At 33.0% G+C, this 14,582-nt stretch overlaps 1 protein-coding gene across 1 annotated transcript; it reads right to left on the reverse strand.

The window, feature by feature from the left end:
* Positions 1 to 5,639: 5,639 nt before the first annotated feature.
* LOC137814273 (calmodulin calcium-dependent NAD kinase) lies at positions 5,640 to 9,549 on the reverse strand. Its single transcript, XM_068616905.1, has 9 exons — positions 9,381 to 9,549; positions 9,049 to 9,225; positions 8,606 to 8,829; positions 8,450 to 8,511; positions 7,839 to 8,060; positions 7,052 to 7,178; positions 6,560 to 6,882; positions 6,322 to 6,466; positions 5,640 to 6,187 (listed from the first exon to the last, which is right to left on the reverse strand). The coding sequence occupies exons 1-9, from the start codon at positions 9,397 to 9,399 to the stop codon at positions 5,933 to 5,935; spliced, it is 1,554 nt and encodes a 517-aa protein (XP_068473006.1). The 5' UTR covers positions 9,400 to 9,549; the 3' UTR covers positions 5,640 to 5,932.
* Between the last annotated feature and the right edge of the window lie 5,033 nt (positions 9,550 to 14,582).

The following is a 14,582-nucleotide window of genomic DNA, read 5'->3' on the forward strand; positions in this document are numbered from 1 at the left end:
ACTTTTTAAGCAAGTTGAGCAATACGAGTTTATAATGGTTTATAAATCCTCATCTTTTTGGTCAGGAATTAATTAGTTTTGAATCTGTATGTAATAATTTGTATGTAAATAACAAATTTTTTGTATTGTTTCCTTCATCAGGCTGGGTTAAAATTAACACTGATGAGGCTGCTGGGATATCTCGTCTTGCTACTTGTGGAGGTATTTTCCGTGGGAGTATGGAAGAATTTATTGGTGTTTTCTTTGCGTTTTAAGTTCAAACTGCTATGGTTGTTGAATTTTATGGAGTTATACATGCTATGGAGAAACTCAAAAGATAGGGCTTACTAATGTCTGACTTAAATGTGATTTTGTCTTGGTTTGTGTTGCGTTTACTAGTAGGACTAATGTTCCGTTGATGTTTCGTTATCAATGAACACTACAAGACAAACATGAAATAGAAACCAATTTTAGAGACAAAAAATAATTAGTTGTTATAGTAACTAAATTAGATATCATTTAACTATTTAACAAAATAATATAATTTATAAACTAATTTAGAACTTCAACACATCGCAGAATAAAATTTCTAAAGCAAATTTGCTTTAAGGTGGAGAGAATGTGAACTCAAACCACTTTTTCCTTTGACTTTGAAGGTAAGTGCAACATCGATTTTATTAAGGAAATAATAATTATAAAATTATATGCAATTATTGTATGCAATATTTGACGATATTGTACCAATTATATGCAATTAATTTAATAATTATAGAATCTCATGATTAGTATCCTACCTAATTACATTGTAATTTGGGAGAGAGAAACTCCCTATATATTTCCTATACATGATTGATGTAATATACACATAAGAGAATAAGAAACATCTTTTCTTCTTACCATTTTTTTATCATTTTCTTATATGGTATCAGAGCACCGATCTTGGTGCCCGGACAGCCTCTCCATTTTTATCCCCTAAATAAAAAATCATGTCTGGCAAAGAAGGCATCAGTAACGAGTCCGATAGAAACCTCGTACAACACTTCAGTGCCGAACAAATTCAACAATTGGCAAGGGCTATTTACTCGCTCAACAATAACGGTAAAAGTGACACGTTTGTTAGCTCTGCAGGTCTGCTTGCCCATAACTCCTCTTCTAATTCTGCTTTTACGAAACCATGGATTTTGGATAGCGGAGCAACCCATCACATTGCATCTGATTCACAATTTTTCACACACACTTCATCATCATTTATTTCAAATGTTAATCTGCCCACAGGCTCAACTGCGCCCATCTCATCTACAGGCACAATTAAATTCAATGACAAAATCACTCTCAAAGATGTTCTTTGTGTTCCTTCTTTTAATTTAAATCTCATGTCCATTAGTAAGATAACCAGTTCACTAAATTGTTGTGTCGTTTTTACTCCACATGGTTGCGTTTTACAGGACTTGGCTACAGGGAGGATGATTGGCTCGGGTAAACAACACGCAGGCTTATACTACATGTCCCCTCTTCCAAACCAAGCCCACGCATCTCAAATATCGACCGATCCTGATTTATGGCATAAGCGCCTTGGAAATCCTTCTCCAGCGTGTCTACAACTTGTATCTTCCCTACTACCTATCCCTATCAGTAAAAATCTCATTCCCATTCATAATCATTGTAGTATTTGTCCCAAAGCTAAACAGACAAGGCTACCCTTTCCTTTAAGCACAATAAAATCTCATTCTCCATTTAATCTATTGCATTGTGACATTTGGGGTCCTCATAAAACCCCAACTCATTTTGGAAAACGTTTTTTTCTCACTATAGTCGATGACTATACTAGATGTACTTGGCTATTTCTTATGAATCACAAATCTGAAACCCAACATCTCTTAGAGTCATTCATTACATTTGCACAAAATCAATTTCAGGCATCTATTAAAACCATCCGTGTTGACAACGGACTGGAATTTATTTCAATGTATGATTTTTTTCTCAAAAAAGGTATTGAATGTCAACGCACTTGCGTTTACACTCCTCAACAAAATGGGGTAGTAGAACGCAAACATAGACATGTTTTAAACACACCACGAGCCCTCCTATTTCAGTCCAATTTACCATTAGAATTTTGGGGAGAATGCGTTTTAACCGCCACATATATCATTAATCGCTTGCCATCACCTTTACTAAAAAATAAATCACCTTTTGAGCTACTATATAATCAACCACCTTCACTTTCTCACCTAAAAACTTTTGGTTGCCTTTGTTACGCAACTGTTGTTTCACCTAAGCAAAAATTTGATCCGCGTGCCCGACAATGCATCTTCATTGGTTATCCTCACAGTCAAAAAGCATACAAATTATTTGATATAGATGCAGGCACTTTTTTTACAAGTCGGGATGTCATCTTCCATGAAAGTGTTTTCCCATTCTGCCAACAGTCACAGACACAATCCTCACCTCCATTACAAGGTATTTTGCCCACTATTGACATTGACTTACCCACTCCTGTCCAACATTCACTCGATCAACCTTCTTCTCTTACTCATCACAATGCACCTGAACCTCCATCAAACCAACCTTTTTCTCCTACTCGTCACAATACACCTGAACCTCCATCAAACCAACCCTCTTCTCCTACTCGTCACAATGCACCTGAACCTCCATCAAACCAACCTTCTTCTCCTACTCGTCATAATACACCTGAACCTCCAGTAGACCAACCTTCTTCTCCCATGCCAAGAAGTTTAACACCCATTACCAAACCTTCTCCAACCGACCTTCCTGTTCGACGATCCAGTCGCACATCAACCCAACCTTCCTGGCTTCAAGACTACGTAACGGGATCCCAAGCCAATCATTCGACCACTGCCCAAGACCGACAGAATGGAACCAGGTATCCTATGCATCATTTTCTTTCTAATTCACGATTTTCTTCTACACATAGTGCATATCTTGCTAACATCACAGCCACCAAAGAACCTCACACTTATGCTCAAGCTATCCTTGATCCAAATTGGCAAAAAGCAATGGACGAAGAGCTTTCCGCCTTGCAGCTAAATCAAACGTGGACCTTGACATCGTTACCCGCTGGACAGAAACCCATCGGATGCAAATGGGTTTATAAAATAAAGTACAACTCAGATGGTAGCGTCGACAGATATAAGGCGCGCCTTGTCGCAAAGGGGTACACTCAGATTGAAGGTGTCGACTATTCTGAAACTTTTTCACCAACAGCAAAATTAACAACTTTGAGGTGTCTCCTCACCATTGCAGCAGCCAGAAATTGGTTTACTCACCAGCTAGATGTGCAAAATGCCTTCTTACATGGCACATTGCATGAAATTATTTACATGGACTTGCCACCCGGACATCATCGACAGGGGGAGAACATTGTATGTCGACTCAACAAATCCCTTTATGGTCTCAAACAAGCATCTCGAACATGGTTTTCAACATTTTCTCATGTGATTAAATCTGTAGGATTTCAACAGTCCAAGACAGATTACTCTCTATTCACAAGACAAAATAACTCATCATTTACTGCCCTTTTGATTTATGTGGATGATATTCTTCTGACAGGAAATGATTTGACAGAAATTCAGCGTGTTAAAGATTGTTTATTACAACAATTTCGCATTAAAGATCTTGGAGACCTAAAATATTTTCTAGGGATTGAATTTTCCCGTTCCAAAGCTGGTATTTACATGTCCCAAAGAAAATATGCGCTTGATATTTTGCAGGATACGGGACTCACAGGTGCTCGTCCAGACAAATTTCCAATGGAACAATACCTAAAACTCACACCAGACGATGGAGAGTTATTAAAGGATCCAGTCAAATACAGGCGACTCGTGGGACGACTGATATACCTCACGGTTACTCGGCCTGACATAGTATTTTCGGTTCGGACCCTAAGTCAATATATACAGGATCCACGGAAACCTCATTGGGATGCCGCAATTCGAGTCCTAAAGTACATCAAAGGATCACCAGGACAAGGATTGTTATTGCCATCCGAAAACAATCTGACATTGACAGCTTATTGCGACTCAGACTGGGGAGGTTGTCAGACAACTCGGAGATCAGTATCTGGATATTGCATTTTTCTTGGTTCATCTATTATCTCATGGAAGTCAAAAAAACAGACAAACGTATCAAGATCATCAGCGGAAGCAGAATACCGCGCAATGGCCAATACTTGTTTGGAGATAGTTTGGTTGCGATATCTGTTGCAGGATTTAAAGGTGTCATGTAACTTGCCAGTTCAACTTTTCTGTGACAATCAAGCGGCATTACATATAGCAGCAAACCCAGTATTTCATGAACGCACAAAACACATTGAGATAGACTGCCACATTGTGCGAGAAAAATTACAAGCTGGGATAATCAGTCCTTCATATGTACCGACACAGTATCAGCTCGCAGATATTTTTACGAAGGCATTGGGCAAGGAACGATTTTTGACGCTACGACACAAGTTGGGGGTTCTTGATCTTCACCTACCAACTTGAGGGGGAGTATTAAGGAAATAATAATTATAAAATTATATGCAATTATTGTATGCAATATTTGACGATATTGTACCAATTATATGCAATTAATTTAATAATTATAGAATCTCATGATTAGTATCCTACCTAATTAGATTGTAATTTGGGAGAGAGAAACTCCCTATATATTTCCTATACATGACTGATGTAATATACACATAAGAGAATAAGAAACATCTTTTCTTCTTACCATTTTTTTATCATTTTCTTATAGATTTTACATTTCAAATTTTCTAAATTTGTTTTCAGAATACATTTTGACCTCTTCCCTCCCCGTATTAGCTCTCTTTTTTCAATTAATCATTGAGTAAAAAAACCTCATTAAAATCCATTTTTTTTTCTTCTAGACTTTCTAGAAAAAAAATAATCTTTAATTATTTAGTGAAAAAACCTGGTATTCAAATTCCCATCATCTTTCTTCATTCATTTTTGTCTATTTTCTTTTTATATTTTGTGTTTCAGATAAAGCATCAGAATAGAGATCTATTTTGCTAACTATTAATAATAAATTTGAGTTTTTCTAAGTTTATTAATGATTTATTTGGATATACTTCTTTATAAGAACTTATGTTAGATCGTGAGCCTCATGTTTGATTATTAATTTATCGATAGTTTGTGTATCTAATTTTATGAGGGAGTACAAGTCAAAGGATCTCAATCAATTAGACTTAATCATCTTTAATGACTTAATTAAGACAGAATCATGACTAAAGGTAAAGAGGTTACAATTCAGTCTATATATACCTGATTATACTCTACATAAAAGAACATCATCTAATATGATTATCTAATCATCATCTAATAAACACAGAGTACTCTCAACTCCTATTTTTATTATACTAGAGCTTGAAGGGAGACCACTAGGAGCTCATCCGAATGTCGACCGACCTCAATTTGACTAGAACAACTTCTAACAAAGAAAAATAGAACTCTTCCATAAATTTAAAACTGATTTAAACATAAATTAAAATAATTTAAAATATATATAATTTTCTTTTTACAAATTAACTTTATTAGTAACTATTATATCCATATGAAAACCACGTGTTCTAGTTTTTGAAAATATTTTCAAATCCAGTAAAATAAAAGGGTCTAAAAGCACAATAATGATTCACTCTCAACTATAAAAGAATCCCCCCCAAAAGGGTATTTGAATTATCATTTTGATCATTAAGTTGTATCTGAACATTAATTGCATCTTAGGAAATGTCTGTTCCAATTTCCTGTTTGACAATTAAATTAAAATATCCTGTAAGATTAACACTAAGGCTATTTGTTTATACATGTAAAGTAATCAAGGATGCTAGAACATGAAGTCTTTGCAGTCACAGATTTTAGAAACTTTTCTTGCCTATTCTTTGTTGGTTCATCTGGCGAACCTCATCTTAAAGCCTAAGGTTGAGGAATTTCATCTGTTACTCAAGGGTGAAGTTATATTTCACTCTTTCAATTTTTTGGATTGAATACTTGAGCTCCTGTTGGATGTTCAACCTTGAAGGAGATAATACGATGTCTTTCCATACTGATCCAGCATCACAAGCTGGGTTGGGGTGCTTGTAAAGTTCATAGATGGAGTTGGCCTTTTCGTTCAACTTGGCAAGCCTCTTCAAACAGTCGAATTCATCTGGATCAACGAGTAGTGTCTTGTCTCTATCTTTCCATCCTATCAACTTTACAACAATTATGAGGTCAGTAACACTAACAGATGTTGAAGACACACTAAATTAGCATCCATAAAGACCTTATTAATGAAATGATCTTCCAAATTTTGACTTAATCTCCATAAGAAGAGGGAAATGTGTACCTTGGCTGGACCTTCCAATGCGTTTGTGAAGTATAGTCGTGCATTATCTACTAGTTGACAGTAAGTCATAAATGCCTCAGCAAATCTCTTGTGTGATTTCAACTGTGAGTTTACTCTCACTGCTCTTCTGCACATGATAGCTCTCCTGTTTACATTCAAATTTAGTTGTTAATCTCAAAACTGAAACATTTTTCAATTGTTATTGGTAAGAATGTGAAATTGAAAAGTTGAATATGACCTTATTCCTCTAACGACTGCAAGATAAGCATCACATACTACACCAACCAGCTCTATCCTATATGGTTTTCGCTTTTTGCCTTCAACTTGTTCAGGCTCTACGCCCTGAATTCTTTCCCAATAGTTTTCAATTACAGTTCCATCATCCTTTACCCTATAGCCAGCTCCCATGCGGTAACGGCGACGGTGAACATTCCTAGCCATTGTAATTGTCTGCACAACAAATGGCACCCAGGAGAGTGTGCCGTCCATAATCACGTCTCGTCCTTCATTTAATGCTGTAACTAGGAGTGATGAGGCGGCATCTGTGGATGATTGGTGTACCTGTTTGGAAAAAATCAAACAATCCAACACAAATGTGAAGTGGTGCTAGCTAGATTCAATCATTTTGGACTTAAAACAGTCACCATTTCGTAAGAGTTGGAATTGAATAATGCTACACTAATATCTACTAATTCCTACTCATCGAGCTACAAAATTAATGAGTCTCAACCAGTTCTGCTGTTTGAATCATGTCATGGTGACCTCTTGAGCTAAGGGCCTTGTAGATGACATCTGATTCTTTGAAGGCATCTGCCTCAATGACTACGGCATTCCCAGCTGCTCCTGCCCAAAAAGGTCTGTTCAAAATTCATTTACAAAGAAACGTCATTAGGTCATTCTCGTTTATTCATATGAATTAAAACCTACTGGTAGCACAAATTATGGTAGAAACAGGTAAACAAACATATACACGCACTTCATTTATCATATTTTTATGAACACATACCTCATTTACCTAGATAACCATGTTTATGGACTTACTCTTTAAACGCATGGATGTGCACTGAAGTTCAAAATATTGGTGGTTTTCTTCAATATAAAGAATTAAAGCTCGTTTAATTATTTTCTCACTCTTTTTTGTTTTGTTTTCAAGATTGGTTTCTAAATTACACGATTGAGAATCTGTTTCTCTATTAACATATATTCACTCCAATTCAAGACTATCCGAATAGAACAACGAATCGAGGAGTTCGATGGTCTTTAACTATATCTTGATTTTAACAAAAAAAAATTCTGCGAAGTTTTGGCAATTATTTCCAAAGCAAGTTCAAAATCTCGGAAACAAAATCAGTTAGAAAATGTTTTTCTTAGAGTACTTTGTTCATGAGCAAATTTTTGAGAAGCAGAATGTGCTCAATATATATACAAACATTTTCAAATTTGCCTAGGGCACAAGCATTTTAGAAAGAAAACAAAATTGTTTCTGAAACACTAAACAAACAAGGTCTTACACTTACTCTTTGAGAATATCCTTGAGCACGGTGCTCTTGCCAGCTCCCATGCCTCCACCCATTAGAAGGAGCACTGGACTCCTATCGCTATGAGCTACTGGTGCCATCACCTCTGTACATTGAGAGTCATCAGTTGTAGCAATTCCCATCGCTTTCATTTCTTCCACTAATGTATTAAAAACTCTAGCCACCTTCAGATTCTTGGCAAGTCTCTCGAACCTTTGTTCCCTGTATAATTGAGCAATATTTTCCTGAGAAAAAATTTAAGCTGAAGCAACCCTTTTGAAGATAATTGCAGGTTCTCTAAAAACAATGATAATTGTAAATCATTTAACTATCAAATATCCATCTCTGGAACTACTAAGCGACACCAATATTTAAGGGGATAGAGAATAAAATCTTCTTGTTTCATTAACTTATAAAATTTAACTCTGTAATTTGCATCACTGCATAAGATGAATGTATGAATTCATGAAAAAGGTGAGGTCACAAGAAACGGAGAGTTCATGACAAGTAAATTCTGAGTATATCGGTTCCTGTTCCAAAACACACGATCCCAATCTCATTTTCAAGTGGTTTATCTAGTGTTCTTAGAAAACAATCCCAATAATACACACCTAGTTGCTGCCATAACTATGCTCTTGAGCCTCTTTTTTGGCTCATTTTCCGAGCTCAACACCTGCATATTAAGCAAAAGAAGAACATGGTTTTACCGAGTATTGTACACACAAGCCACTTTAGATTAATTATTAAATGACTTAGCACCCCAATACCTGACTCATAATTGTGTCACCGTAGTTCCAATGGAATGCTAAGTAACTAAGAATGCATCTCTCAAACTCCTCTACCAGCTTCACATAAAGTGAATCGGCATCTGGTTCATTCTCAAAAAAGGCGTATATATCATCTTCAAATCCCTCGTATTTCCTTATGTATTCAGAAGCTAATCTACATAGATGGGGACAAAATCTTCTGTCATTGAACCCCATTTGCCTAGCTGCACCACATCAGAGAACCTTGAATAAGGAAAATGCTGAATATAGTTGGAAACTGTTTGCATTAAACCATACCATGTGCATAATAAAGCATATTTCATTCAAGCCCGTTGTTATTGCTTTAGAAAACAACATAACATTTGCAACATAATTTCAAAATGATACATGTTTGTGGATCCATGTATATAACGGAAAAGAAATTGAAAAACATATATTATTACCTACGTAATGGGAGAATCTTTCAAGCTTTGGGACGTGACTTGCGCGTGACAATCTTATACGTGGGATGATCTTTCGATCTCTAGTTTGTTTCAGACGATAATGAAAAACCACGATAAACAACAACCCAACAGAAAGGGCTACGATGATTTGTGTAAATCTGGGTTCGACATCATAATCTGAACAAGTTTGAGGTGGGTGAAAACCATCGTAATTTTATTCACATTGCATCAGGAATATTTTTATAGATAAACAGTGATAAAAGTATATAAAACAAATCAACTACAAGATGCGCATGAGACTTTAGTTTTTTTCTTTTATTTTTTGAGTTTACCTTTCTGCATATCTCCCATAAATCAAAGACCCAGAGACCACAGAGCTGCGATGAAGGAGAGTTTTTGTGTCTTTTGACTTTATCTTTTTCTGAAGATTGTATTCTGTAGTTGTTTGATGAACTTCTTCATTTCTCTGGCCTTTGTCATTGGACATTAATAGTTATACACAACATATTTTTTCAACACACATCTTTAAATATAAGTTTATAAAAAACTCATGAAATTATCCAAATTAAAATTTTATATAATAAGTTTTATTCATAATTCTACAAGTTTTAATAAATATTAATTAAAAACAAAAATGCCGTCAAAATTGTCTTGTTATCCTGTTCATGATTATATTGTTTGGAATAGATAATAAAATTGACATGTGAAAGCAAAATTGTCTATGGGTCATGCGCATAAAAGAAAAATGTTTCCTCCTTATTGGACTAATATAAAAAGTTATCTTAATTTTCATACAGATACAAAAAATTTAGGTTAATTCCTATATATATATATATATCATATATCATATAATGAAAAGCTAATTAACTCATATCTACTTTAAAAGATAATCAAAACTCGGTCTCTAAGAACTAAAATATATCATATATGCCCCTTTTTTTCATAATAAAAGGGTAACACTATTTGAGCAGTTTAATTTTCATATATGATATTTTAATACAAAAATTAATCCTAAAGATTTTGTTTAATGGATTCACACTTTCATATTTTTTTCGACTTAGGCTTAGCTTTGTAATGATATAATTTAAAAGAAAATACACACATGCAAAATATACACGAACAGACACAAATTTTAAAGTAATTAAGAAATTAATATATTTGACGTAAATAATTTGAGAATATATATAAAGCACATTAATATGCATGTGAGTGTCAGCTTTTCTGCTTCCGGAGAAGCCATTTTCCTCAAGTGTACGTTGTTATTATGTAAAAGCAACTTGCTTCGCATTCAATCTGATTTTGTGACCATTGGAGCTTGCTTTTGGATAACCGTACAAACTTCTTTCCTTTTCATTTGTACCAAAAGAAAACGATGAAACAGATGAATCCAATAGGGATTTGATCTACTGCAACCACGTAAGGCCATGAATCAAGTTTTGATCAACATATGGTTCCTAATATCACCATAACTTCGATTACATTCAATGTATACAATGAACTTGTACTCAAGAGTCTGGGGTAATGCGAATTGATTTATCGGTTTATTTTTATTTAAAACCACAAAGTTATACAAAATATTTTTTTTCATTCTTTCTTGTAAAAAATATAAATATATATTAGTATTTTAATTTAAATCACAAATACTCGTAAATTAAATTCTAAATTATTGATTGCAGTGAAATAATTTAATATATACACTACAAGAAAATCATAAAATAAAAACTAATTTTTAGAAAAAAATAATAATTAATTATTATAGTGACTAAATTAGAGACCATTTTAGAGATTAAAAAAATTTTGGTTTTTAAATTAGTTTCTATTATTAAATGGTTTCTAGATTGATGTGTAATTAGCAACCAAGGTTTTTGCTACCAATTAAATTTGGTAGCAAAAACCTTGGTTGCTAATTAGATACCAATTTAAAAATCATTTAACAATAATAGAAACTAATTTAAAAACCAAAAATTTGTTTAGTCTCTAAAATGGTTTTTAATTTAGTCACTATAACAACTAATTATTTTTTTATCTAAAATTGATTTGTATTTCATGATTTTCTTGTAGTGATTCAAATAATATTGATTGTGATAAAACATTCGAAATAGAACACAATTTACTGTAATAATTAATTTAAAGAAGAAAAAAAATTAGTCTGAATAAATTATATATTATTTTATAAACTAAAAAATTATTAATATTTAAAAAATTTCTATTAATAATAAAAAAAATTATAAAATAGTTTCTAAATTAATATTAAGGATGAAGTATCAATATTTTAACTATTAACATTTTATATACTAAATTAATTTTAAATTTTAAATTTTAAATTAAAAAAATTTAATTTAGAGTTAAAAATATTTGTAGCTAAAATATTAATAGTTAATATTAAATTTAAAAACTATTTTATAATTTTTTATTAATAATAAGAACTATTTTAAATAATCATAATTTTTTAGTTTATAAAATAATATTTAACCAGATTAATTATTTTTTATTTTTAAAATTAATTATTATTAAATTATTTTTTTTAGTAATTCCTCATCATTTGAAAGATAAAGAATTTACGAAGCTAAGGCGAGTATAGGCCAAAATAAATTATCAATGTAAAATTTGATAATAATTGGCTATAACCACGTTGCTATTTTCTTTTTCTAATCCAATACCTAATAAGGCATATGTAACCATTTCAATATTAATGGCTTTTTTATTAGAAAAAAACTTTCAATCTTAATCCCTAAACTATTTTATATTAATATTCTAATTGAATTTTCTTGTAACATCTATTGTAGTGGCATCCTTCATTCTTATTCAGATTGGAATTGCGACTGTGTTCTTGCAAAGGGTTAAGAAACTGTTCTCATTTCAGCAAAATGTGTAGACTTTTCAGATTCTCTGGCTTCTCGGTCTCTATTATCTGGTTGGTCTTTTGGTCCACTTCTTTGACTTTATGTTGGGCTAAATGACAAACTCACTTGATTGGGCTGGATCCACTAAATCTCTTAGCTTCTCCACTCTATCTCTTTTCATGGTTGGGTGTGTGTACCTGCAAGGCGCTCCAATGCGAAAGTCAGAATCAGTTTTATATAATTATCAGATAAATTCACTCTACCTCTTAGATTGATGACCTATTTATAGTGTTCTATTATTGGGTCCAAAACCTATTTAGGCTTTTCTTTTTGTACCTAATATTTTTTAAATACACACTTGTTAATTTAGACCATGTTATTATGGATTTTGCTATATTAACCAATTATAATTTTATTTATTTACATTTTTTACACCCAACCTTTCGGCCTACTCTTTCGGTTGATCATTCGGCCCAGCAGTACAACAACCTTTAGGTTTACCATTGTCATCTTGAAGGTGTAATTTGTCCTTCCATTTTCATTTGCTCCTTGATGAATTTCTTAGTTGTGTACCAGCTTCCACCTCTCCATCCAAAGCCATACATGTATATCTGTTAAAGTGAGAACTTATATATAAGAGGAAATTAAAATGTTTAAATACACTTATCGCAAAAGAAAATTTGGATCATCAAAAAATAATTAATATTAAAAAATATGGTGTGTGATAAAATATTTTTTGGGTTGTTCAGACCAGTTGTTTCTCTCTTGGTTTTCTTTTGTTTTTTGGGACTTGCCTTAGTTTAAGAGGCTCATATATTTTTCTCACTCATGAAGCTCTTTTTAATAAATGTTGTAATGTTGAACCTTATAGATGAATGAATATAGGTTTTCTATTGTTTCTACTCTTTTTCTTCCTACTCTGCCCTATTCTGGGTTTTGCATGTCTAAAAATATGGGCTTCTTCTTCTACGACTTTTCTTATTACACTATGCAAGTTTCTCTTTTGTCAGTTTCGATCATAGTGAAAGCTTCGTCAATCAATTCACCATTTTTTATAATATGGTATCAAAGTTTTTTATTGAAGAACTCTATTGTGCACTATGATATTTTCTCCATCGTCTTATGGTTCTTTCTTGTTTTAAGAATCTAACTTTTCTTTCTTTCGTTTCTTTCATATACGGGAGAGAAACAATCATATAAAACATACATTTCTCTACTTCTTAATGAGAATCATGCGGTTTTCTACGTCTCGTTGGTCCTTGATCCTACCAACTATCATTCTTGGAGCAAATTAGTGATGCCAACTTTGAGCATGAAAAATAAAATAGAGTTTATTCTTGGCACACATGTCTGACCGAGAAACATCCAACCTTTTCGGCGTGAAATTGTGCAACAATATGGTTGTATCTTGGCTAGTACACTCTGTCCTTATTCCTATTATGCAAAGTATTATATGGGTGATTTTGGCTACAAATATTGGGAATGACCTAAAAAACAAGGTATTCTCAAGACGATCTTTCTAAAAATTTTGATCTGCAAATGGAAGTGGCCATTTTGAGTCAGGCAGATCAAGTTGTTGCTGAGTACAAAACTTAGAATAATTTGAGATGAGATAGAGAAATTTATACCCAATTGTGCTTGTACTTGTAAAACAAAATGTTCTTATTTTGTTGCGTCTACTATTAGTCAGAGAAAACGTGAGGACCAAACTATGCAGTTTCTTCGAGGTTAAATGATCAATATCATAATATATAATCTCATGTACTTCTTATGAAACCCATACCACCTATAACAAAGATTTTCCCCTTATGGCTCAATAAAAACGTCAATTGGTAAGTAATGTGTTGATCACTAATGTTAATAGTTGTAATTCCACTTTTGTTACTTGCACTTTTTGTGAAAAAGTTGGTCACACTGAGAATGTTTTCTATCGGAAGAAGGGTTTTCCTAGTAAAGATAGTAGGTCTTATAAGTCTAACAATATAATAAAAAAATTGTACTCATTTTGGGATGAGTGACATACCATATAACATTGTTACAAAAAGAGTGGGTATCCCGGATTATAAATTATGTAATGGTAAATCCACTCAAGTAAATAATGTTGTTGCCATTAATGAAATCTTTTCTGAAAAATGCAAAAGGGCAGGAAGATGGAGATATTTGTCTCTCACACCTTTACAATATCAAATTCTTTTGGATATCAAACAGAATGTGAACAACAACGCCACGGGTAACATTCTTACTTTGAATAATTTAAAACATGCTAAAAAAATTTGGATTTTAGATTAGAAACAACTAATCATGTTTAGCTTTCCGTATCTAAATTTATCTCTTATAATTTTATTAAAATTGTTCTTATAAACTTACCCAATGAACATAATGTGTTTGTTAATTTGTTTGGAATGGTTGTTTTCAATCATAAATTCTATCTCAATGCATGTTAGCTCACAATCTTTAATGCTTGCATATCGATATTACTTCATATTGCAAAAGGTTTTAAATCCTACATTCATGTCCACCCTCCATATGGCCTAATTTCCTCTGTCTAAACTCTAAACTGTGTATGGAAAATGTGATTCATATTGTATATTCTTGTCATGTTTTTCTCAGCTGTAGAATGGTATGTTTGAGGATATGTCCATTACATTTTGTTGATATATGTTTGATGCTTCTGATTTTGCATATTCTTTT

Source organism: Phaseolus vulgaris, chromosome 1, assembly GCF_051622355.1.
Source record: "Phaseolus vulgaris cultivar YP4 chromosome 1, ASM5162235v1, whole genome shotgun sequence".
In the NCBI taxonomy this organism is placed as follows: Eukaryota; Viridiplantae; Streptophyta; class Magnoliopsida; order Fabales; family Fabaceae; genus Phaseolus; species Phaseolus vulgaris.

Coding starts and splice junctions, on each gene's coding strand:
- LOC137814273 (XM_068616905.1), bottom strand. Junction 8,830..9,048: donor AAGATTCTCCCATTACGTAG/GTAATAATATAT, acceptor GATGTGGTGCAG/CTAGGCAAATGGGGTTCAAT. Junction 8,512..8,605: donor GTGACACAATTATGAGTCAG/GTATTGGGGTGC, acceptor CTTAATATGCAG/GTGTTGAGCTCGGAAAATGA.